This window comes from Centruroides sculpturatus, unplaced genomic scaffold, assembly GCF_000671375.1.
Source record: "Centruroides sculpturatus isolate CEXI.00-Female unplaced genomic scaffold, Cexi_2.0 scaffold1966, whole genome shotgun sequence".
NCBI classification, from domain to species: Eukaryota; Metazoa; Arthropoda; class Arachnida; order Scorpiones; family Buthidae; genus Centruroides; species Centruroides sculpturatus.
The window spans coordinates 45639-72852 of NW_019386054.1; the positions used below are offsets into that span (position 1 = coordinate 45639).

The 27214-nt window shown below is 24.7% G+C and overlaps 1 protein-coding gene across 1 annotated transcript in view; it reads right to left on the bottom strand.

The window, feature by feature from the left end:
- Nucleotides 1-4968: 4968 nt before the first annotated feature.
- Nucleotides 4969-27214, bottom strand: part of LOC111613346 — a 28202-nt gene continuing 5956 nt past the window's right edge. Inside the window, exon 2 of the mRNA XM_023354690.1 lies at nt 4969-5196. Coding sequence (XP_023210458.1) covers nt 4984-5196 — 213 coding nt within the window. The 3' untranslated portion in view covers nt 4969-4983. The remainder of the gene's footprint in view (nt 5197-27214) is intronic.

Here is a 27214-nt window from a genome sequence, read left to right on the forward strand (position 1 = left end):
ATAAAAAATGCATTGTAATAAATTTTGAGCAATAATTAATAATAATAAGTTAATAATGATTGTATTCATTACATGATGATACCATTGTTATATTTATAATTAGCCAATTTTAAAATCATTAAGATAAGTAATTATTACATACTTATTATAACAAAATGAATCTAATAATAAATAAAGAAGAATTTCAAGCGGTCAAGAACAATTCTTGTCAGCAGTAAATTGTTTTTAGAAGGAAGTATATTGTGTGTTGGATGAAAAACATCTGGTAGTTAGTTGTAAGAAGGAAAATAGACATCTACAATTATTTTTAAGTGGAAATTTTATTTTTTTATGGAATTTTTAAGTGTAATTTTACATAAAAGAAAAAAAACGAAGAGTAAATAAACTTTAAATATCATAACTCAAAGAAACTTTTCATTTAATTTAATTTTTTTAAAACAAAAAAAGTATGATGAATATTCTATTTTTCTTTCCTTATGTTAGTTTTCAAAATATTAAAACTTTTTTCTTCTTCTTTAATATTTTAAGAAGATCAAATTATATTTAAGAATATTTACAAATGTAAACAAAACTATACATTAAAATTTATTTAATTACCTATTTTTAATAAAGATTTTTATTATGTAAGATAATATCATAATAGTTTCTTTATGTTATTTAATTTCAAATGTACCGTATCTTTAATATGTTCTTATATTTAAATTTTATAATCATATAAATTTACCAATATATTATTAGAAAACTTGTTAATTTAATCTGAAATCAATCTCATACTTGGGGTCTGACAAATTTTGATCCCACAGTGGAAGCTTTAATATAATACAGTATAAGCACTTTTCATAGTGTCTAAGCTTATGTCTCTCTGACCCCTTACAGTTAATCATGATTAAAATTTACACAGTTAAATATATATTAATCCATCAATTTTTTTAAAGTTTAAAAACATTAATATGCCAAACAATCACCAGATAGAATCAGGCTACTTTACTGCTATTATTAATTAAATTCTAATTAATGTAAAGTATCCCGATTCTGTGTAGTGATCATTTGGCTCATTAATAAAACATTAGGCTTTGAGATGTTTACAGATGTTTAAAAACATTATCATTCTCCAGAACAATCAATTCAAACTTTTTTAATGCAATTTACTTAATAAAATAATTGATACACTAACATTTTATAAATGTGCAATCAATACTCAAACATATCTTTTCATATATGAAAAAAAACACTATTTTCATTCACTCAACAAAGAAAATAAAGTTTCTGGAACAATAATGAATTATATCTTCTAAATTTAGTAAGAAACAAGTGGTTTAGTCCTTGAATAATGAAGTAATCTATAAGATATGAAAGGAGGCAATGTCCTTTAACTGTTGAAAGCATAATCTACTGAAAAGAGTATCTGTTTTTCATAGCAAGATGTGCAAGAACGTTCCCTTATATTACATACTCATTTTCTGCATGAGAGAATTTTAGGAAATAGATACAATAATCTTAATAGATATGTAATTATTTTAATCCTTCACCAGAAAATGTCAAAGTGTATTTGCCTTTATTGAAACATTTAATTTTTTATAATATAAATTCATCTAAAATATTTATTGAAACAGAAAATATAACTTTAATACATACACACACATATATTTAATTTTAATGCTGTATAATGTTCTCTAGTTATCAAAATGCATAAAATATGAAATGAATCCAATTCAAACTGTTTTGCTGAAATGAAAGTGTAAACTTTAGAAAACTAACACTTTTCAGATTTACACACATCATTATGAGAAAGATTTGAGAGAAAAATGAAGACTGAGAGAAAGTAGTTTAGCTTGAAAGTGCTAGAATTTTACAAAAATATTTTACACTCAAGAAAATCAGTTTGATCTAAATTTATGTTTAATTATGGACTTATAACTTTCTAAAATCAGTTATTTACATAAAAAACTAAAATGTTTTTTATATCGAATTGAAAACTTACATTGCATTAAATTAAAATAATATGGAAATATTAAATTAAACTATTTTATTTATGTAATTTCAAACTTGTAAAAATCAGCTGAATCATTTACACTCCTATTGATTTGATTTTGAAATTATTAATACATTAATCTTTCTCTGGGTTTCTCATTACATCAAAATTAACAATTATTAATTACAGTAACAAGAAATTTTACAACATTAACATGTATAAATTTATTTTAAAATGATTATATCTTTTAACAATGTAAATAATTACATTTAATATATTCTCATTACAAAACAGCTGACTAACTGTTGATTATATTTAATTTATTAACTTATGAATCATGACACTGAATTCTTGTATTCAAAATATAAAATTTAAATTGAAGTATTACTCTAAATTCTAAAATTTTCTATCATCTTAGAAATGATTTATTAAGGATTCTTGCACATAGCATTGGTCTATTCAATATATCATAAATATAATAGACATAACTTTCAATAATTAATTTTTTAAATTTATTTCCAATACATGGTTTTAAACAGAGATTGCGAAAGACATGCCGAGTCTCCACCTCTTTGAAAGCCATAAAATATATGAAAAAAATCAATAAAACATAAAAACATATTTCATTATTTTCAAAAGAAACCACTTTATATCATGCATGATATTTTTTACATATTAGACTAAATATTCAGGCTTCTCTGGTTTGAAAAGAGCCAGATATAAGAAGGATATGTTAAAACAATTAAAGAATATATAACTTAAAGTCTTATTAACTATAATTATTATTAATTAATTAATTAATCTGCTTATCTTGTTGCCAATGTTGTTTATCTGCTACCAACTTCAACAACAGCTAGCATAATGCAAGCAATATTGTATTACGAGTAAATAACAATTAAAATGATTAACTTAAAGCATTGGTTAAGATGGATAACAATAGCTGATAATAACTGCATGTTATCAGCCTGCATATTTAAAATAAAGCATAAAAAGGCCTATTTAGTTAAAGATAGTAACAACAATAACTAAATTCTGATTACAATAAATGTAATTTTTATAATGTATTATAACTTGTATGTTTTGAGACCTATTAATTTTGATAACCATATCTATAATTACAGTAAGTGAAGTCTACTTTATTGATGGAGTGTATTCAGTATAATGGTTGCAATTAAAATTATTTAATTACTAATTTAATAATTATTACTTGACGTTGGTTCATGTAATAAAAAATAAGTTAATTATAATAAAAAAAAAAAATATATGAATATACACAGATCATGACATAAATTACATTCTTGAATGAAAATAAATAAATCGAAAACATTTTGAAAATGTGAACACTCAGTCAGATCTCTCTCATAGAAAGCTATAAAAGTTTATTCAATATCTGGAAAGTTGTAGATGTAATAAAATTCGGCAAAACTTTTAATAGAATGTAGTTTGCCAAAGAAAATCATAGAAGTGTACTACAGAAAATTGAAAAAAGGACTATGAAAGGACAAATTTAACTGCAGACTATTTTAAAAGAAAACTTTCAAAATAGATAATTCAAAAAGAAATTGCAATAAAAAAAAAAAAAACAAAAATGAGAGAGAGATTTAACACCCAAACCAAACACACTAGTTCTTAAAATTAGATTATATATAAAAAAGATTAAATACGAAAATATTATTCTGTTTTAGTTTGTTTGTTCGCTATTCTGGTAACCATGTATAAATTTTTAAAAATACAGAGTATGCTCACTAATCTGAACTAATTACTGAGTTTATCAAATTACTAGGCTTATACATGAATAGAATTCAAAAAGGATTGCAGACAGTTCATTACATAATTTATTAATTATTTAAATAACACTGAGAATTTTATTTCTTCCTAACATTTTTAATGAATTTGTATTCATAAAAACAAAAATGTTATTAAAATTTCAAAAGACCATTAATATTCTGATTTACGCATATGTATTTAAACATTTTTTTTAGTTTATCTGGTACACATATTTATGAAAAAATGGATAATAAATATTAATTTTACAAATTTATCATGTTTTTAAAAAATAATCTACAATTACTTTTTGTTTCTGAGTGGAACATTTAACAACAAAACAAATCAACTTAGTTTGGATTAGTAAGAAGTACACTGTAATTCAATTCAAACTGCTTTGTTTGAAGTAGAAACATTTTTAGAAAAGTAGAGCAATAAAACAAGAGTTTCAATTTTATCTGATTTGAGAAATTTCCTTAAAAATTAATTAATTTATAGTATTAGAAAATAAAAGCATTGTAAAATAATCAAAATAACTAATTTTTATATAATAATGCCAAAATTAAAAGTATTTCTGTACAATAATGAGAAGTAATATAAGATAAAAAAACTAGATCAGATATATTATTTCACAATTATCATAATAAATGAAAAATAAATATATTGATTAAATAAACAACACTTAAAAGATCATAAAAATTAATTTCTTAGGATTAGAAAAAACTTTAAAATTAAATTTTTATTTTTAATTAATTACAAAAAAAAAAAATTAAAATTTCTTGCAATGTCAATGACTTACGGAATGCTGTTCTACAATTACAAGATTTGAATGTGTAACCTGATAGTTATTAAGAATTGTTGAAATTGTTTATTTGATTATTGCTGGAGATGAAAGATTTTGTCTTATATTTGAAAATAAAAGCCGAAAATTTAAAATTTAAGAAACCATATTGATAAGTTCAGAAAACTAAAATTATTATGTAACATTTTGCACCATCTTCAGCATGCAAAGAATTCTAACCAGCAATGCAGAACACAAGTTTAAAGTTGAATCTTTAAGTTTTACAATACAATTATCATAGTACATGAATCAGAATAAAAAATAAAATAATTAATTAAAAAAAAATTAAACATTCAACACATTTCAATACAAAAGTTACATTTTTTTTAATAATTTAATAGAATTATATAAAATAGCATAATCGAGATTATAAATGGTTACTATAATAAAAGTTTAATACTTAAATTCAGAATTTATGTAAAAAAATAAAAAAAAACTCACCCAAGGAACTTAACACTGATGGCCTGAGAACTGATGTACCTCCCACTGTACTTATATCAGAATCTGTTATTTGACTGGATTGAATGGGACTATTTGGTGATGGACTATCTTCTAAAAGAGATGCTTCAGATGGATATTCAAATGTTGATGTAGCTGTGTCATTGAATTGAATTCTAAGCTAAAAAAAAAAAAAAAAAATAGAAAGAAAAAACAATATTTAATAATGATTATGAGATTTCTAATAACTTCTAAATCTTTATAAAAAAAAAAGGTCAATATAAAATTAGTATAAAATTATATTTAGCCAACTATTAATATAGTTTAATTGCTTAATTGTTAAAGAGGTCAAAATTCAATTGTGCAGTAAAAAATATATTTAAAACCAACTTTATCTATATTTAACATTCTTACTCTTTATAAAGTAATTCTTTTTAAACTTAAATTACTACAGTCTATGAGTTTGCTTTAATTAGAAACTGTGATATATGTTAAACAATGCATTTAAAATTTGACTTTCTTAACAATTTCTAACATTTTACTTGCTAAAACGTTATAGTATGTTTTGAACTTATTAATAATTAAATAAAATTGTCAATATTAACTTAAAAATATTTTCATCTGTCACAGATATGAATTATATGTGAACATCTTTTTGCTTAAATAATAATTCAATGTCATATTTTAATGAAAATGTGGACAAATGTAAATAGAAATATTAATGAAATTTTACATATTAAAAAATGCTGATTAATTGCATTCTTCTTAAATTTTTAAAACCATATTCAAAGACTTTTTTAAATTTGGATAGAAACAATAATTTATCTGTTCCATTGTTTTGGAGATAAATTACTGAAGTTCCATTCAGTCCTGCTATCGTCAAGCACAAAAGAAAAATCACTGGTCTGAACCTTCTAAATGAATGGCCATAATAGCTGCAGTAGCCAAATCAATAGAGCAACTCCTTCCAGACTGGTAAGATACAATAGCCAATTGGCTAGGAAGAAACTCCCATGATTGATTATAGAAAATATAAAATTTAACATATTTAAAATAAAAAGTTTATTCTATTTGAATCTAATATACAAAATTTGAAATTTAAATTTATTTATATGATTTTCTCTTTCTTTCTTTTCTCAATGTAGGTCCTAGATTTATCCAGTTTCACTTCAACAAAACCTTGTGGATACAGAATAATATTGATCAAGTAATCTCTTTTACAGTTATTGCTCAAAGATTCTTGTGTGATATATATGCTGCAAATCAATTACTTACAAATTACAAAAGAAAAGTTTAAACTTGATTATTATAAGATCAGATAAAGATTAAATTTATTGCATGTAACAGTAAAATGTAACTATCAAAAGCATATTAATTTTAAAACTATTTTTGATTATGATTTAACTTTATACAAATTTATAATATCTTTTCAAATAATATGCTTCTTAGATATATATAAATATCTTCATAAATATCTATAAAAATATAAAAAATGTTTTCGACTAAGTCCTTGACCATCCTCAGCTCATAATTCAGTTAAACATTACATGAAATTTAACTCTTTAATTTAAAACATTTTCTAAATCTGTCTAATCAGTTAATTGAGTTGTTTTCAGTTAAAAATAATCAGATACTTAACCAAAAATTTTCTTTTAATAAAACTGTTGAATACCTGAACTAAGAAGTTATTTAATTATGCTATTGTCATAAGATAAAATTTTCAGAAAATTTTTTAAATGGAATTTTATTATTTACATAACTGTATACAATAAAATGCCCATTTAACAAATTTTCTGTAAAATAAATTTGTTTACACATTTATTTTTCTATAACATGCAAAAAGTCAGGTTTAATAAAGGATTTAAAATAACTGTTTCTTAAAAACTTTATTCTAACTAATGTCTGACTAGGAATGGCTTTATGTTCACAGCTCTCTATTGCACTCAGCTAACTTATATATAGCTTCACCCCCATATAATACATAGCAATGACCAAGGCCATGGGTGGAAAGAAATTTCCAGTCAGTAGAGTAATAAATCCATACACAGTTATATTTTGAGTGACCAATTCCAACTGTACAATAATAGACTATGAGCATGATATGTATACAATATATAAAGAAATAGCAAGGTATATGGACATCCAAATTGTATACAGACACAATACAACCACATATAAACTGTTATATTTTGTTCTAACTTAACTATTTTATAATAATTTTTATTCTGACATATTATTATGTATTCTCTAATATATCTCATATTGTTACTATGAAATTTAGCAGTTACAGTAATATTCTTATTAAAACTCTGATATTAATATTGAAACATGCCATAATAAATTTATAAAACTATAAAATAATTTTAATTAGAGGTGTCTATCAAAATCTAAAATGGTTAAAATATTAGAATATTCAATTTTATTACACTTTTTACAATACTTCATTCTTATACACAAATAATAAAATGAGAATCAAATTTCAAAACATTTCCTTGAAGTAATTACTAAAAAATGTAAAAACTTAATTGCTGTGTAATAAATTTGATCTGCTGATATATTGGAATGTTTTAAGTGAACTCACTTTATCACAGCATTTATTGATGATATATAAGGTGACAATGATCATTTATTATTTGAACTCAATCTAAGTGATGAAAAGATAACTTAGATTAAGTTCAGTTGGGGAAAATGCTATCTCGGATTCCCAAAAATTGATGATTGAAAATATAAATAATGGAACCTGATGATGACTTCAATCAGTTGAAAATATTTGGTCTTTAATAAATATTCTTGCTGATATTAAAGATTTTATTATCCAACTTTAAATTCAAAAATTCTATTATATTGACAAACGCACTAGATAAACAGAATCTTTATTAATTATAAGATTTAAGTAATAAATAAGAATATGAAATTCAAAAATATTTTTTTTTTAAATAAAATTAACTAAGGAAATTAATATTATCTTGTAATTTAAGCCTTTACTATTTTAATATTGAACACTTGCATTTATTTCCATTGCAATATTAAGAAATAACATATACATCAACTCAATTCAATTACTAATGACAAATGAATTGCCAGATTATTTATTGAGTTATTACAGTCTGTTAAATAGTCCACAAATTTGTTTGGCAGTAATATTACAAAAATTGTTGAAGAATTTATTTGTTGTAATAGTGAATTTCAGACATTTGTTCACTTATTTCCAGAGGAATTTCATAAACCAAAGTGCATATAGACAATGTCATCTTGAATTATTGATATTATAATCAAATATTCTATAGAAAAAAAAACAGAATATAGCATAAAAAGACATGCAATTTATCATATACAGCAAACTTAATATTTATTAGCTATTTCTAAGATTATATTGATCACATTCATATATAAATTCTCTTCTAAGAATCTTTGAATTTTTAATAAAAGTTTTATAAAACCAAAGCTGTTCCTACATTAATTTATGCCTTGGATATGTGTATCAAGGATTTATGTACAGGGATGAGATAGTAAAACAATACAAGCAACTAAAACAATGCTTCTAAGAGCCACTAAAGATTGTACAAGACTGCATTATTACAAGAACAAAGACATTAGGAAGGACTAATAATATAATTTCATCAATGATAAAATTAAGTCACTTAGAGAAGATAAAACATGTACTTAGAGTGGATGAATAATAAGAATTTTGCTTGCCAGTTTGGTAAAGAGACAGAGAAGACCAACAACAAGATAGTGATAATTTGCCTAATCCCTGATTGGATTACATTGATAATGATGACAATGACGACAATGATTCATTCAAATTTAATCATCATGAAATAAAAATTTATTACAAAGTATCAATACCAAGAAAATTTCATATTATTTATTTTAAAAAGAGTAAAACATTCAAATATATCAATAATTATATACAGTAATAGAGAATTTTTATATACCTAATAATTTTTTGACAAGCTTTTTGCAATTTCATGTAATTAATGTTAATGGTAATAAAATTATTCTAAATTTTTCTTTAATTAAAATTCTTGTATACAGGCTAACAACACTCATTAATAAGTACTGGTAAAATATATAATAACGGTCGATCAAAAACGTTTGTAGTACTTTTAAATATTTTACTAGTTATTTAAAGGTTGTTGGGAGTTTATTATAATTAAAATTCAAAAATATTATAAAATCTTTCAGAAACATTTATAATATTCTTTGTAAAAAAATGACTACAGTAGTTGACAGTCAAATTTACACACATAAAATGCTAATAAACATTCCAGGAGCCACCTTTTTTCTGTTTCAAATTGCCATAAAACATTTTTCAAGACAATACAAATTCCATCATCAAATTCATAAAAAAGAGTTTGAAGAACAAGATATTATAACTGATTAAAGTTAAACCATTTATGGTATCTTGTTCTTCAAATTTTTTTATATGGATCTGATGATGCGCCTTACATCTAAAAAATGTTTTATCACAATAAAAAAAAAAGTGGCTTCTGGAATGTTTATTAGTGTTTTTTATGTTGTTGGAATATTTTTAACATCTAAAACTTAAAAATAAGTATATTTAATAAAAAATCATTTTAAAATTTATGAATTATGATAAACAATAAAAAAAAATTGTAAATTTTTAAATCTGAAAATATTCCTTGGCATAAAGTCTATGGAAAACAATATGATAAATGCTTCTTAGATCAAATCTCATTTTCAGATCATTCATTAAAGCAATTATTATTTAAAAGCAAATACATTCATTAAAATTTTCACTTGCTTTTGAGAGCTTATAGATGTAATATTCTCTACTGTTCATGAAAGTTGAGAGTACTCTAGAAGAGTAGTATGCAAACTATGGGTCACAAAAATTGGAATAATAATAAAATATGATGTATAAACAGAAAAAAGTGAACAAATTAAGTCTCAGAATACATTACTATTGGATAATTACAACTAATAAATAACTGAGGTCATAACAGATTTTTATCTAAATAAGAGGATCACTGGTAAAAAAAAAAAAAAAAAGCTTGCAGAACACTGCACTAGAATATAGTTCCAATATTTTGTAAAATTATAAAATCCTATATTAGTAATAGAAGCATCTTTCCAGATAACATAGACCTCACTCCTTCAGAATATAAGCATTAGCCCAGGACAGAATTACCTGACATTTTTATTCTAAAATATTCAATAACAGTACTTCATACATATAGATTTGAGTAATATTTAGGCCCTTATTTTATAATTTGTTTCTCTATTCGTTTTATGATCAAATGTATAAAAGACAATATAATAAGTAAATATTTTTCTATGTAATTTGATCTGTATGTGATCAGACAAATAATAAAATAAACTTTATACTTTAACATACTTTATTTATTATAAGCAATTAAACTAATAGCATATTTAATAAAAATAGAATCTTTCACAGAACCTGAAAATTTAAAAATCCAACTTTGAAACAATATTAGAATACTGAGGGGTAAAGTACTTTAAAATAAATTTCATTTTTGCCTTTAAATTGCATTAGTTCTTAATACCATATTCTTGCACTTTAATAACTATATTATAATCAAATACTAAATTTAATTGTGAGAAGTAGACTTGGAAATAACAGTAAGGCATCTCAAATGTTATTCCCCATAAGTTCACAGTAAATTAGTGTTCAAGATATGTTTTTCAAGACATAACCAGACAATAACAAGTATAATTGGTTCATAGCACCATCAAGTCTACTTCTCATAAGTATGGTAGCCTTTTATCTAATCAGTGCCCCCTTAATCATTGGGCTAATAGAGCTGCTGCCTAAGATGCTGACAGTTTCCATCTCATAAGAGTCTTTTATCTATTTTTACTGATGAAATTGTCTTTTACACTTTTATTTACATCGTAAATGAATCAAATTTTCAATTTTATTTAATTTATATCAAATACGAAATGAATAATTAATTTTATTTGTTGTTAATATTTTTGTATCTCCAAGTAAAAGCGTATAAAAGTAGAGAGTTTAGTATGTGAATAGTGAACCTACATTCCTAAATGTTGCCAAATGTTCTGAAATGTATATTAAGAGTTTTTATTAGTATTGCATATATCAATTGTTTATGAGAAAGTTCCTTTTTCTGTTTTGAAAAGGATAAAATTATCTTTGTTCTTCATTAGCGCAATATAAACAGAATAATTCAAGCATTTTAGCTATAGAATCAGATATATTAGAATCTATAGATATTAATGCTATAATTAAGAGTTTACAAAAAATAAATGTGGAAAAATGTTTAGTTATTTTGTTGATTCAGTTAAGATTATACTTAAAATTAAATAAAACAATCTAATAAAATGAACAAATGTTAGTTTATATGATTACACATAATTTCTTAAAATTATGACTCATCTATAATAAGTTATAGTAAGATAAGGTTGAAGGGCAAGTTATCTCTGATATAGAGTTATCAAATATTTTCCAGTTTTCTAATACCTTTAAATACACTGAATATAAATGCATTCTATCAAAAGCATATGTAAAAATTAATTTCCAACCTTAGGCTCTTGCAATCATCTTCCCTTTTTTAATTTTCAGATAAATTATTTCCTTCCTCACTGGTTACAAAAAATGTCACTTTTTTTTTAGCCAAGAAAAATAAATATAATTAGTCTGAAAAGTAGAGAAGACACATCCTTAACAAGAGCCTAAGATTATCACATAAAACATATATTATTTGGAAATCTAATCTAAAAGTAAAAAGTAATAAATGCATTTGAATTTTCATTATTGACTACATTCAATGCCCATTTTTAAATCTTTGAATTTTATGCAAATCAAATTTATTAATTTTTAAAATATATTAAAAAACTTTTTAAAAATAATTAAAATATTCTCATAATTTGAATATATTTAGTCGTTAATTAATATGGTTAGATGGCTGAAACAATAAAGGCATCAACCTGCCAAAAAATGTATCAAGTATAACAAAATCGGCAAAGCTAAAACCTCAAGGACACACGATTCCTATCTTACTTTATAAATTTACAGATATAAAAAAATATATTTATTTTAAATATCTTGGTTAGTAATCCTTTATTTGATCCTCACAAATATGAGCAATTTGATCTTCTTTATTATCATAAATAATATAAATTTCTTATCTTAAAGACAAGGTTAAAATTCATTTGGAAATTTTAACAGATTTCACAAGAACACTTCAATTGATTTATGTACAAAATTACAATATTATAAAGTGAACTTTTCAGGATATGTAGATATACAACCAAATGACTTTGTACTCTACTTAAATCATTAATAAACTAAATATTTTTTAAGTAGAGCAACTTACAAGACGGCCCAAAACTCTGTTAACCGTGTTTAGAACAATATTTTTTTCCTTTACATAATTAATGGAGTTTGTTAAGTATTAAAGCATTTAAATAAGACAGCAATTTAGTCTTATAATGTTAACTGACTGTTGGGTTGACCAATACATTGATTTTTTTAAACAACATAATACAAGAATTATGGGTCAGAATTTATATATTTAATTTTAAATTATAATATTGTGAACGAATAGTTAGACAATCGATAACTTAAGTATAAATATATGCCCAATTTCAAACCAAATCAACTCGTTAAAAGGTGTTTGATTATTTTAATACAAGCATACATATATCTTAAGTGAATGACCTTTTAAACTGTTTTAATGAAATACTTTTTTATTATTGAAGTTAAATAACTATAAAATTGATTTTGTTGCCAATTAAAAAAATCTTATGAAATCTTAATCACATTTATAATTTACTTTTTGGAATTTTTGTTAACATAATGATTTTAGAAAATAAAAAAAAAATGTAATTTCCAATTTAATTCTAATTTTCTAAGTAATAAATTTTCTTTTTTAGAAACTAATTTTTTATAAATACTTATTAAAGTATAATTATTAACAAATGAGTTTAAAAAAATCAGACATTTTATTGCAAGTATTCAGATAACTTTTTAAAATAATTAATAAAAAATAAAAACAATTTATTCTGAATGGATTATTGAGTTATTGAAATGCCTATTAACAATTCATAAACATTCAATAAATTATATTTTTTTTAAATGGTAGAAATTAAGTTTTTATAATTCTTTTGAAAACGATATAACTTCATAATTATACTAAGAATCTGTGTCATGAAAGTTATATTTAACTCTTTTCATAGGTTTTTATCTAAATTAAAAGTACAAATAAATTTAAAATGTATTTAAAACAATAAATTTTGATGTTTATTTTAAAAAAATTCCTTTTATTTGAATTAATTATATTGTATTTACTTATAACTGTAACTAATTGACTTCAATTCATCTTCACAGATAGCTATAATTACTTATAAATAATTGTCGTTCTGAGTATAGATTGGAAGTCAATCGGAAAATGTTGGAGTTATTAAAAAGTATTAAAAAAAATTTTTCTGCTTTTATGTATACAAAAATACAATTGTCTAATTAACAGATGTAAAAAAATTCAATTTCTATTATGTACTTACAAACTGTAGCCTGAGTTTAATTTTCTTAATATGTTAAGAAAAATATGTTTATCTTATGTATATATATATATATTCATCAGTGGTGCATCCCAGAGGAGGACCAAGGAGCCCTGACACCTTCCAAAAGGAAAGAAACACTAAAAAATTTTTCCAAACTTCTTTTCCTAATTAATATATTTTTTTTTTATTTATATTGTTGTGTTTTCTATTTCTATACTATTAATGAATTAATGGTTACATAAGGTGAGAATTTTATTGAATTCTCATTAAAAAATTTTTTATCCATGTAACTTGGCTTCCCAAAGATTAAATCCTGAGTGCACACTGATTTTCATACAGAAGCTTCTAAAACCAACATAGCTTCAAAAACAAGAATAGCACAACTCTTCACTCCAATTATCTAAGTTGTTTTTCAAATTACTTTAAAACAATTTCTCAGACAAGACAAATTTTTTCTCTCCTTTTGTTTTTAGAAATTTAATATGAACTGTTATTCTGAATATTTCTAAAATTTATCGTAATTATACTTCTTTCAATTAAAAAAAAAAAAAAAAACCTTTTGAAACCAACTATAATGAAGGGCTTATAATCATATTTTTCATAATAAAAAATATTAAATGACTTATTTCCTGTATATTGTAATTAAATACTCCAAATATTCAATATCCGAAAAATAATTTAAAGTATTTATATGCTCACAGAATACTTTATTTAGGTCATAAAGCACTTGAGAATATATAAGCTAAAAATAAAATTTTATAGTCCAAATTCTGAAACCAAAACATAATTCAAACAATTTTTAAAAAATTAAAGAATTCTTGTATATAATTTTAGCACATAAAGACACTGAAAAAAAAATAATAATTGGTTTATATCTTAAGAAGTGTAAGTTTTAAATGAATTTTATTTATGTAATGAAATAAAACAACAACAACAACGAAGATAATTGTTCTATTTTTTCATTTTCTATATTAAAAATTAAATGCTTCAAAACACAATATATAAAAATAACTACTTTAAATGAAGCACAGGAAAGAAAATATGCAAACGTTCTTGGCTAATTAATCATCTTCATGCTTAACCAAAAAATATATTGACCAGAACTACTATACAGGCATACCTCGACTTACGTTGTTTCGACTTACGTCGTTTTCCTGGAACCAATTAACGACGTAAGGCGAGGTATACCTGTATATATGAAAAGATAACATCTTTTCTATATACATGCAATACACACATAGAAACATAAGGATAAACTAAAAATCAGTTAGCTAAGAATATCAAAGAAATGACTGCTAAATTTTTTGTACTTTTGGTAACAATATAGTTTTATCTCATTAAACTTCCTTAGCAGAAACTACAATAAGTTGTCTTTAGAACAATTAACTGATTTTTGGGTTACCTTGTAATGGTACATTTTATCTTGAATGATTTTATCAGTTCAAATATATATATTTTTAATATATCATACATTTTAATTTATTATTGTGAAGTGTTTGAACGATGAAAATAGTCAAAGCTTTTGTTTATATTTTTTAAATGCTTAAAAACTACATTATAAATACTGAAAACTTTTGTCTGACTAAAAGTTTTCCTGAATTCTAAGAAGTTTTATTTAATTTTAGATTTAACTAGGAAGAGTGTATTAACAGTTAAAAAAACTTTACTGTTAAACAAAATCTGATAAAAAAAAACTTGCTCGAATATCATTGTAAATCTTCCTAATATATTTAGTACAATACTATAATTCTATACAGTAGAGTTATTTTTGAAATCACATTTTAAAAATTAATTTTTTTGAATTGTCTTGTTGACAATAGCAACAATATAGAATTACAACAGATGTGAATAATAAAGCAAGTTTTTAAATAAATTCTATTCTAATTTTCCACTATATGATTTTAAATGCCAATCAGTGATCACTATCTAAGCTTTATTCTAAAGATTTTCATGTAAGCAAATTACATTTTTATCTTTTTATTTTAAAGCTGTAAAATATTTATAAAAAAAATATTTTCTGCTCTATTCTTATTGTTTAATTTTTATTTAATTGTTCTTAATCTACTATTCTAAATTATGACTAAGCATAATAGCAATAAAAATGTATACATATTAATAAATTTGCAACTCATTGTATGATGATTCTGTAAATAATTTTCATCTTAAAGTTATATCATTTTAGCATTACTTCCTTATTCATAATTTAATTTAATTAGTTAAGATTTCTTATCTTGATGACCTTAATAATCATCATTAAAACACAATATAATAACTAAATTAAAAAAAAAACTGAATATCTGTAATGTTTCAAATACTTTACTTTCTTATATCAATGAGTAAATTATTATTTAAAGAACCAAAACTTTTTTACTTTGTTGAAACATTTTCAGCATCATCTTTCTATCTTCAGTTACATATCTCTATAAGTTAGTAAGAATGGGGAGATAATGTTTCAGCAATTAAAAACTTGATTCCTTAAATAATGGCTTGCTTGTTAGTATGAGTATATGACATGGCATCATTATTTCCTTGTTTAGAAAATATCTTATTTTCAATCTATTACAACTTAAATTAGATTCACAAAAACAAAAAAATGAAATTTAACAAACTAGAAATCTATAGATATAAATTTAAAAGATTGTTTTAAGTGATTAGATCTTTTATTAAATTAAAAGTGTTAATTATAATGCATTCTTGCTAATCCAAACCAATTTTGTTAATTTTTCCATTAAAAGTTCTGGACAAAAACAAAATAAAATTGTAAATTTATTTTTTAAAACATGACAAATTTGTAAAGTTAATACAGTAGAGCCTCAAAAACTCGGCACTCCGGATAACTCGGCCACACCTTGGCAGGGCAAAAAAAATCCTTAATTAATTTTCTTTATAGACAGCTTTATAAAAGTATAAAAGCTCTCGTAAAGTATTTTTCTGAGGTCTGTCTTATCAGGTAAATTACTGTACACAGTGTATTCATTAATTTTCATTTTCATGTAGTAAAGGCTCTATGCCTTCATAAAGGACGTATTTTTCCGCTGTTTAAGGGTATTCTCAAGCAAACAATACATACAAGTACAGTACAATATTTTCTGAGGAAACACGCATACTTATCCTTTTTTAACCCCATTCCCGATAACCCGGCATTTTCACAAACTCGGCCACCATTCGGTCCACATTAGGCCAAGTTTTCGAGGCACTACTGTATATACTATACCAGACATGGGCAAATGCAGCTCTTTTTGAGTTACATGCGGCTCCTACTGAAAGTGTTAATTTCTGCTTTTTATTATTATTTTTACAATTTTATTTCCACAATTTTGTGAAAATATGTTTATTAAAAAAATTCAATATTTGTTTTATATTATATTTACATTATATAATAAAATCGCAGTACAGAATAAAAAAGTACAGAACTGCAGCTCCCATGCATTTTGCAAAACCTACATTTCGGCTCCCACTGAACTCTTGCTTGCCCACCCCTGTACTATACATTCTAAACACAGTTTAGTTTTTTACAGTAAACCCTTAATTTATTAGACCCTGATTTAATAGACAAAAAATTTCTATCCCGTAGGAAAAGTTAAACTATTTTATTTGTGAATATGGCATGCTAAAAGATCAGAACAATGAGTCTATGAGTATAAATTACTCCATGTTCGTTGTTGTTATTTTATTCATACAGGTCATAACGTTTTAACACATCTTAAATTTGTTATTAATTTTAAAACACATTCATTTTAATGATCTTTCAGCAATAACTGACACCCTTTTTCCTCAATTAGTCCATTTAAATTGAAGATTTACTGTATTTATCTTTATTTCTTTTTGACTTGTTTTTCTTTGTATATAAAGTATGAATTTGAACAACCACATACAATAATTAATTCAGATTAGTGAGAATGCACTAAATTTAAAAAAATTCTTTTAAAATGTAATTCAAAACTTAATATATACCATTTTATCAAATATTTCTCAATAATATCCTTGTATAATCATCATAACACAGTTGAAAAGATTTTAAAATTCATGAGAAATTTAGAACAGTGAAACAGAATTTTAAGCTAACAGAATTGAAAATTCCTAACACTTTACTCCTTATTAAGCAGAAACTTATGACTCATGCCTGAAAGCAGCTTCAGTTATCAAACAAATGACATTCAAATAGTTGTCATGGCTTCAGGTGACTAAATGAATGAGGAAATTATTGTTATTAGTCAGAAATATGAATTAAAATTAAGTCATTTTACAAAGAAATTTTCTAACTTTTAATATAGTCATGTTTAATTTCTGTAAGAATTTTTTTCTTTCAGAAAATAAATTTATTTCAATAATTTCATATAAAAATCTTTAAAATAGTAACATCTGATAACCACAGATATTAATAATGATTTCCTTCGTTTAATTTTACTATCTTTTATCATTAATGAAAGCTTTAAGTTTTACCTATTTTAAAGAATGTATCCTTGAATTTAATTTAGTAAATATAACAGTAAAAAGATCTTCAATTTATCTTAATAGATGGAAAATTGTTATATATATATAAATTACACTATATATGTACAATATTGATGATGTTAAATAAGTCAAGGTCAGAGTGTGAGATCATTATCTCAACTGAACAATCAGATAATGATGATAAACATGCTATTTTTTTGTCAGTTTTTTATTGCACAATTTCAAATTTTGTAAAGATATGAAAGATAAAAATCTGAATTCAACAATATAGAACAGTTTTTCTCACAATTGCAATATATTTAATTTATTACTACTAAAATAATTTATTATTCATCTTAAAATTAAATTCCTTAGTATTAAATTTTCAAATTATTGATATAATACAGGTTAAAATGAATTCCTCCTAGTTTTGCAAACTAATAATCATCAAATTTAAACTAACAATATATTTAACAATCATCATACAGTTGCTACTGTTACAAATTTCATTTATCATCTACAGTATGCAATCAATTCAAAATTATGTTTGTTAGAAGAGGAGGATCCTTTACCCAGATTCTTCAGACTTGATGTCCTTGAATTCTTTCTTTGCATTGCATAAAATATCTGTGCAAGGTCAATAACCTTGAAGAACTGAGAAGCAAGAACAGCTTCCTTAACAATTATTATGTACATGATAATATATGATGAGATTTAGATTGCATTTATTTTTTTAATCTATCAGTTTTAGAAACAATCAACCACCAATAGTGAGTTACAAATAAATTATAATTTGCGAAATTCTTGAAATATAAATTAGTTACATAAAAATATTCCTAAATTTGCAATAAAAAGTTATTTTTTGTGATATAAAATTCATATAAACATGACTCATTAAAATATTTAATGAGTCATATCTTATTATTTTCATGTATATTTATATAGACAAAATTGACACAGCTGATAAACATTTTGATATAAAATTAAATAAAGCTTATTTTTCATAAATTAATATACAAATATTTAAGTGTACAGAGGGAAATATTTATGGAACTTAATTCAAATTGACAATAGACATTTAATATTTCTTAATACAATGCCAAAAATTAATTAAGTCAAATTTCCTTTCATGTGTTTTAATACTGTAATAACATTTCAAATATTTAACAATCTTTATGTATCACTTTTTGATGCCTAAATATCACTATTCATTATTAATCCCATAATTTGATTATTTAATAACTAACTTTACTCTAGCCTGAAAATAGTCGTATCTTTTAAATATGTTTGGATATTAAAAATTAGTTATGGTTTTATGTTTATATTCATTGTTAATCTGAACTTTTAGACTAAATATTAAATTAAAATAATATTTAAATTTTATTATAATCAGATATATTGAATCATTATTTCAAAGTTTAGAATAACACATTACATCAGTCAATTTATTTAAATTTGTCGAATAAAATATATTTTTTTGTTTTTAAAACAAAATCTATTCGATCTCTTTGTTATATTCTCGATATTTTAGTTTTCTAAGACATTAATCAATCTCAAATCTAGATATAATTCATGCATTATAAAATTTATTTGCATTTTGTTTGAATGAAAAGAATTTTTATATTTTTCTCTATGCAGATGTAATTTATACTATTGTTATATTATCCATAAATTATTGTATACTTCTGTTAATAATAAAATAACATTAATTATAATTCTTTCATATATATAATTTAATATTAAAAATTAATTAAGAAAGTTGAAAAATCTAAGCACATTTCATGTCCATTATGAGTTTAGTCATACTCAAAATAATGGCAACCATTAGTAAGGGATAAGACCCAACATATATGGATCAAACCACCCATAAAAATTTTCAATATGATCCAGACTTGATTCAACCTACTCAAAACAGCAGCTGATGTCATTACCAACTTGATTATCAAGCTGTCTTTATTTTTATTATAAATCCTTAGTAAACCTGCAAAATATTGCAGTTATTCAAAAATATTTTTTTGAACGGAAGTAAACTATAATTTAATTAATAAATAATTTTTGTTGACTGATTGCAGACTCGACAAATTGTGTAATAAAGCTATTGATAAATAATCAATTTATGACGCAACAAAATACGTCGGCAAAATGTTAAATTTAAGCCAAATAAAATTATTTTTGCTTTGGATATATTTTCAGACTTTTGTCTTATTAGTTTTACGAATACTTTATTATTTTAACTAAACTATCTGAATATTATTGCCAATTTCTTATGGATAAGATATCTAATGACTAAGTCGAATAGTCTTAACATTTAAATAACAAGGTTATTTTCAAGACGTAATAAGAATGATTAAACTAATAAAGTTAGTTTAAATATGGGCAATTAAGCTGCCGTCTTGACTTAATATTGATCATTTGAAATTAAGTTTAATTAATTAAATAAAAGATTCTGGAAGACTTAGTTTATTAAGAAACTTTGGCTCTGTATACATTATATATTTATCTACTGACTTACAAACACAATTTCTGTTTATATTTTAAGACATGATTCCTTGTATCCTGAATAAAGTAAATCACTGATTTCACAACTGAAATAGTTACCAAGTAAGGAAAGGAAATGCAATAACCAGTGAGCCATTGCATATTTTCTCTTTTCGATTTTGTTAAAGACATATTATAAAAATAGACAAACCCTCTTTTTTTTCCTTTTGCACAGATTTCCATTATATTCTATCTTATTTAAGTTTCACATTTCTCTTAAACAATAAACAACACGAAAATTTTAAAAAGCCACACCTGCCTTCCAACAAATACTAACTTGTTTAACCACATTACTGATAAAACTAACCTGCAATCATCTTCCTATATAATCTAGGTTAAAAAATTTGCTAATTAGACAGTTCAGATCGAACAATAAAAAGGCCACTACCCTTGTCTCCATTCATTTGACTCTACTTGCATCTAGTTTTCATTTAAATAAAAATAATTTTTTTTATAAGTTTCTTCCTTGTATTTTAAATAATTTCTATAGAATTTCATGCATAGATGATTATGATGATAACATTAACTTATTTTAAGTAGAGAAAAATTATTTTACATCAGATTATTTGCTTATCATTGCAAAAACTGAAAAATAGGTATCTAATAATAAATTAATATCGCATTAACTCAGGATTTGAAAACAGATGAAATTTTTTAAAAAAATTTAAGAAAAATAAATTTAACTAATGAAGGACAAATTAATAGATAAACTGTGTAGTATTTCTTCGTACAAAAAAGAGTGAGTCGTGATATATTTGAAAAGTACAGAAGTATATCTATTATATTTAAACTAGAAAACCAGTAAAGAAAATATAAAAGCTTATCTTGAACTTTAAGAAAAACAATTTCAACTTTGGTAAACATGCTGGTTTCGTTCTTCTGAAGGACAAGTTTTAAAAAAAAAAAAAAAAAAAAAAAAAAAAAACAGCAATACATAAATAGCTAAATCAATACAAAGAAAACCATTTATTTTAGTTCAATATATAGTTTCCTTTCTAATTAATTATATTTTTATAAAATTTATCAAAAATAATTTATGCTTCTTTTAATAAATAATGATACTTGCTGGTAAATATCTAGAATCAAACCCAGATAGGAGAAAGCTAACAGGTCATTTGGTCTTAGCTCCAGATACAGAATTTAGCCTTTTATGTAAAAAAAAAATATGAAAGAAAAATAAATTTAAGTAACTGGTAATAAATTTGTTTACTCGTTTTATTGATTTTAAGTATTTTTATGGCGTGAAGTAGTAGTGGAAGAAAAATGGCGGTTATTAAATGTCCTGTACCTCATCTCATCTCTGTCAACTACTGTCTAGAATATGTCTAGACTGTAAAAAATTCAAAATTTTATATTTATTACGTGTGAATAAAGGTGTTTTTTTATGTCCAAAAAAAAAAAACAATGTTACCTAAGAATAAGGATTCAGATCCCACGTGAGGTCAAGCACATTCTTTTTATCTATGTCATAACTTACTTTTCAAGTGGATATACGTAATTTCTACACTGACCTAATGTACTCATACTTTCAAAGACTAGTTAATCTATTAAATTAATCAACTGCACATGTAATAAAATTAGTGACATCATCATTATTTAAATATATATTTTGCATAAAAAATATTTCTTAAATGACACATTCTTCGGAAGAAAACCAGTTAAAAATCCTATAAAAATCACATTGGAGAACAAATTGAAATTAGAAAGTTTTCTTCAATTATTATTAATTCTTATAAAATATATGGATTTATTTATTAAAGTAAGAATGCAAAGTTAAAATATACGTCTCTAGAACATATAAATCAGTAAAAAAATATCGTATTCTGCAACTGTAATACAATTCGGTTCTAAAATATTTACTTATAATAAACAAAATCTAGCTTTTTTTTTTTTTCTTCTTTTTTTTGTCAAATTAAATAATTATAAAAAACATCTCTAATGATTTAAGAGAAAATTTCTTATTACAAAATGAGCAGTGACCCATTTTGCATTTAATACCCTGAAGTTAAATCATTAAACATTTCTATTTTTAACTAAAATTAAATTAAACTTGTGTATAATTAAGCCATAATACGTAAAACGAGAGAAAGAAACACAATTATTGGTTACTCCAATAGTTTTTATGAAACAAAAAAAGAAAAAAAAACAATAATAGGTTTTGTTACAGGGTCAACAATTCACTGTATTGGAAGTGGATCCACTCAACAAAGAAAAATCATCTCAGTCATGCAATTCATTGTATTATGGAGGCCATATACAGATAATGTATTAAGGGGAAGTGGTTATTCTTAAACGTGAAATTTCCTGTGGGGGCTAGTGACCTGACTGTGGCTAACAGGAAATTACTTTCAGTTTGTTCATTCACTAAAACCAAAAAAAAAAAAAAAAAATTACAAAATAGTAAATTCCGAATGATTTTCAGTACAAATTTCCCTTCACCCTTCTGAAAAAGCAGACAAACAGACGCACGAAACATTAAATTTTGGAGCATAAATCCCATTATCCACGTGGTGTCCATAAATTTGATGACGTATGAAAAGCTTCAATTTCTGGAATATAATTAAATAAGGTTAATATCATTATTATTATTATTATTATGGTCAAAATACAGAAAAGCCTGTAACAATAATGCAGGAAATCACGACGTGAATCAGAGCAAACAGGCAAGAGTTGACTCATGCACCCATCAACGCATTTGTGAATCCTTCAACCGGAAGTGACAACGGCTATCTTTTTGGCGCGTGCAAATGACGACAAGATCGCAATACATCGGAACGAACGGTATTATCAACCAGAACGGAGATAAGAAACATAAAAAAAAAAAAACAAAAAAAAAAAAAAAAAAAGCGGTGCAAGAGAACGGAACTGAGAAGGGTCAATCTCTTTTATCATCCGAAGCCATCTGTTAGGCGTAAAATTTTAAAAAAATTCGTCCAATCAAGCCGTCAAACGTTATTTAAAATTTCAAATACGACCAATCGCATCGACGTATTAAATTTTGAATTTTCGAAATCGACCAATCGGTCACCCGTGCAATTTAATTGACGTAAAGGAAGAGCCAGAGAAACGTGCTTTGAATATGGAGGTGGTAAATAAATAAATAGGAAGTTTATAGGGTAAATTCATTGATAAACTATCTTTCACCTTTTAAGTAACAGGTTATAATACGGAAGTGTTTGAGTGGAAATTTATTTTTATGCTCATTAAAAAGAAAAAATATCCTTCGAAACGGGATGCCAAGAAAGATTTGGATGCAGAGTACTGTAATAACTGGTGTAAACCCGCTTACTAATTAAGACACACACATAAAAAAAAAATAAAGTTGTGTCGAAATACGGAAATAAAGTGGATGAATAGATTTCTTCTATAATTGTTTCTCTTAAGTGAACAAAACATTTCAATCAACAAGGCTGATCTGATTACATTGATCTAATGGATCTAACGTATGCTAGTCGCACACGTTAACACACAACTCTAGTGTTATGTCACCCGAACATTCTTACCGATAGAACAGTCGAATTACAATTTATCGGGTTTAATTATCACATTTACGAAATAGAGCACGATGACCGCAGTAGTAGTAGTAGTAGTAGTAGTTGACACGCGACACACCAAATTGGTTTTTAACAAACCATCTTGTTTTTTTTTTTCCTTCCTTCCTCGTACAGCATTTAGCTACCGTTTAGCCAACTATATCACAAAAGAATTCTTTCGATTATATCTTTGCTCGACTGCACTTTGACCCGCTAACCAAGTTTATTTTTATGGATATTTTTATGAACTTGAATCACGCTAGAAGTGGTAGTGAAAACCGTGAAGTAGTAGTGGAAGAAAAATGGCGGTTATAAATAGAGATATCGCGCGAACTGTAAGAATTCATTATAAAAAAACAAATGTCTTTTATTCGTTAGAGGTTATAGCCACATATAAAGATGGACACAACTTGGGTCGGTTTAATTGATAAGCTCGTTACGTTGGACGATGCGTGCAAGATTGTCGCGCCTGGTTGGATAATCCCATGCAATGGAAAGAAAAGATTCATAGAAGCAAAATGGAATTGTTATGCTAATCTACCATTACGACGGGGTCGTTGTAAAATTGATGATGGCAAATAACTTCATTTATTTTCTTTTCGAACTGTACTGTACGTAACCGAAAATGTCTACTGAACGAAGAGTAAGAAAGTCCTTTCTAAAGTTATATTGGATAAAAAGAGATTACCGAGTCATTGTATGTATTATATAATAGAAAAAAAACGCATCTTAACAATGTACTAAGCCCTAAACCAGTATAAATTTGAACTTGCAAAGCTCTTTTCGTGTAATTTAGAGCCTGTATCATATAATATTGTACAAGATCTTAACTGTGCTGGACCAAGAATGAATACATAAAAGGAACAAGTTAATCGTTGTAAAGAATTAATTATAACCTTATTTAATTACAAACTTTTCAAAATAGTACTCTTTAATAACACAAATTACGCATATCTGAGGTTCCCGAAAGCATCGCTCCTGCTTAAAACAATTGCTGTTTACATTAAAATATGGAATAAAGAGTATTGATCTGAGAAAAATTAACAAAATAAGTCTCCTGAAAATATTTTTAATGTGTTTTAATATTTATATTTTGTATAAAAGAATATATAAAGCATAAATTATTCATCTATAACTGGAGTATCAAACAAGATGACAAATTTATACTCTATATCTACATTTTAACATGAGATGTAATCTATTTATTGCATGCCACTCATCTCCATGTTAATTCTTTACCAAGCAGTCCTCTCAATGATAAGATATATCAGAGTGAGATACCTAATCTCTATCTTTTTCTGTTGTAAAGTGTAGTCTATATATTTATATAGACTATACTTTTTTTTATTTATATTTATATATAAATATCTAGTCCAGAAAACTTTATAACTTTTTCTTATCATCTGTAAATTTTAGCCGGATTTACACATAAGGTAAACATGTTAGAGTTTAGGGCCAACAATTTGTATTGTATATTTACGACTACTGAAACCTCTTTTACAATATGGCCCTAAATAATTGTGGTATTTAGTATGCACTTTCTCAATTAATTAGGTGATGGAGGAACCTCTTAGAATTGAAGTCAGCCTTTTTTTAAGGCTCCAGTATATTAAAAATACAAAACAGTATTAAAATATTGTATTATATATTTTTTTAAACAATAAAATTTGACAGAAATTAAATTTTTTCCTTAATTAATACACAAAAAGTGCAAAGGAATGAGTGATTAGTAACAGATTTTTTTAGATCCCTGTATACAAATTGAGGCCTTTCGAGCCCTACTGATAGGCCCAATTTGGAAAAGATGCCAATTATACATTGTAGTTTAGTCATAACAACTCTAAATTACAGATATTTTTCTTAAAAACAGTACTTTTGTATTTTATAAAGAAAGAAATCCTTTATCTTACTTACTATAAATAAACATAAAATGATATTTTGATATAAAAGAAAGATCAAGAGTAAACAGAAACCCAAATAATAAATAGAACATAGATAATACTTAAGATATAGCACATAAAAACAGATCGCATGGGGCCACTTTCTCATTACTTCTAAACATGTTTATATATAAATGCCAAAAGGCCCAGCAAAGAATAAACTGCTCAATTCTCATCGTGACAAAGTACAGTTTTTTCTACATTTGAATACTATTAACCTCATTAATAATTTAAATATACTGTAATAACATTGAAAAAATACATATATATACAGTATATGTGTAATACACAATTTTCTTATTCTATCAAATTATTTATAAACATATAAGTCAAGGTTACATGGGGAGAAACAAAGATAATTCAAGTGTTCAAGAGATAATTAACTCTATGTACACTTTTATTGCTTAGAAAACTCCATTTTGCACTCATACAAGTTACTATGCAATTAAAGTTTGGTAATTTATCAGTAAAATCCATCAAGTTTTCGAGGTAATAAATGTGCTCCCCCTTATTTTCCTTAAGAAAAAAATAAAATAAAACCTGTAGTGACGTGTGTAACTATATGGATTTTATTATGCAATTTTTTCGCCTACGTATAAGGAGATTAATATCGAGAATGGGTCCATTCCCGGTAATGTTACATTGTTAAAAATAGAGCAAACAGTATACGTTTTTCTTCGAATTGTTAATCAAAGTCTAACGTCTATTATATATAAACGACATTCTTAGACAATCACTATCCATTTTCTACAATGAACTGATACGTCACCATTGTTAACACTGAAACAAATACACTATTTATGACTCATTAACATGTTTTAATCGCTTTTTCTCATTGTTTTTGTTTATATAAAACTCTTTTCTTTATACTTTTATAGGCCAGAGAATGAAACAATATCCAATTTATGTATTAAAAAAATTGTCACCATTTTCTTCCGTACCAAGCTTATTTTCTCACAAAATTGGACCCCCAAAAAAAACCAGTACAGTACGTGCTTTATATAATGAGAGCAATCAAAATCCTTATTATTTTTTTGTTACTTAACCACGTGTTTTGATGATATGCAATTCACAGATGAATCTCGACCACCTTTTTTTTTTTTGTATATCTATGACCTGACCCGACTTATATAATCTGGTTATTTTCAAGGTTATACCGAGTGGAAGCAACCTAGACAATCCAACGAACCCGATCGATTGGCTTCGTAAACGGCCATTTTCGAAATTTCAATCATGGTAATCAATG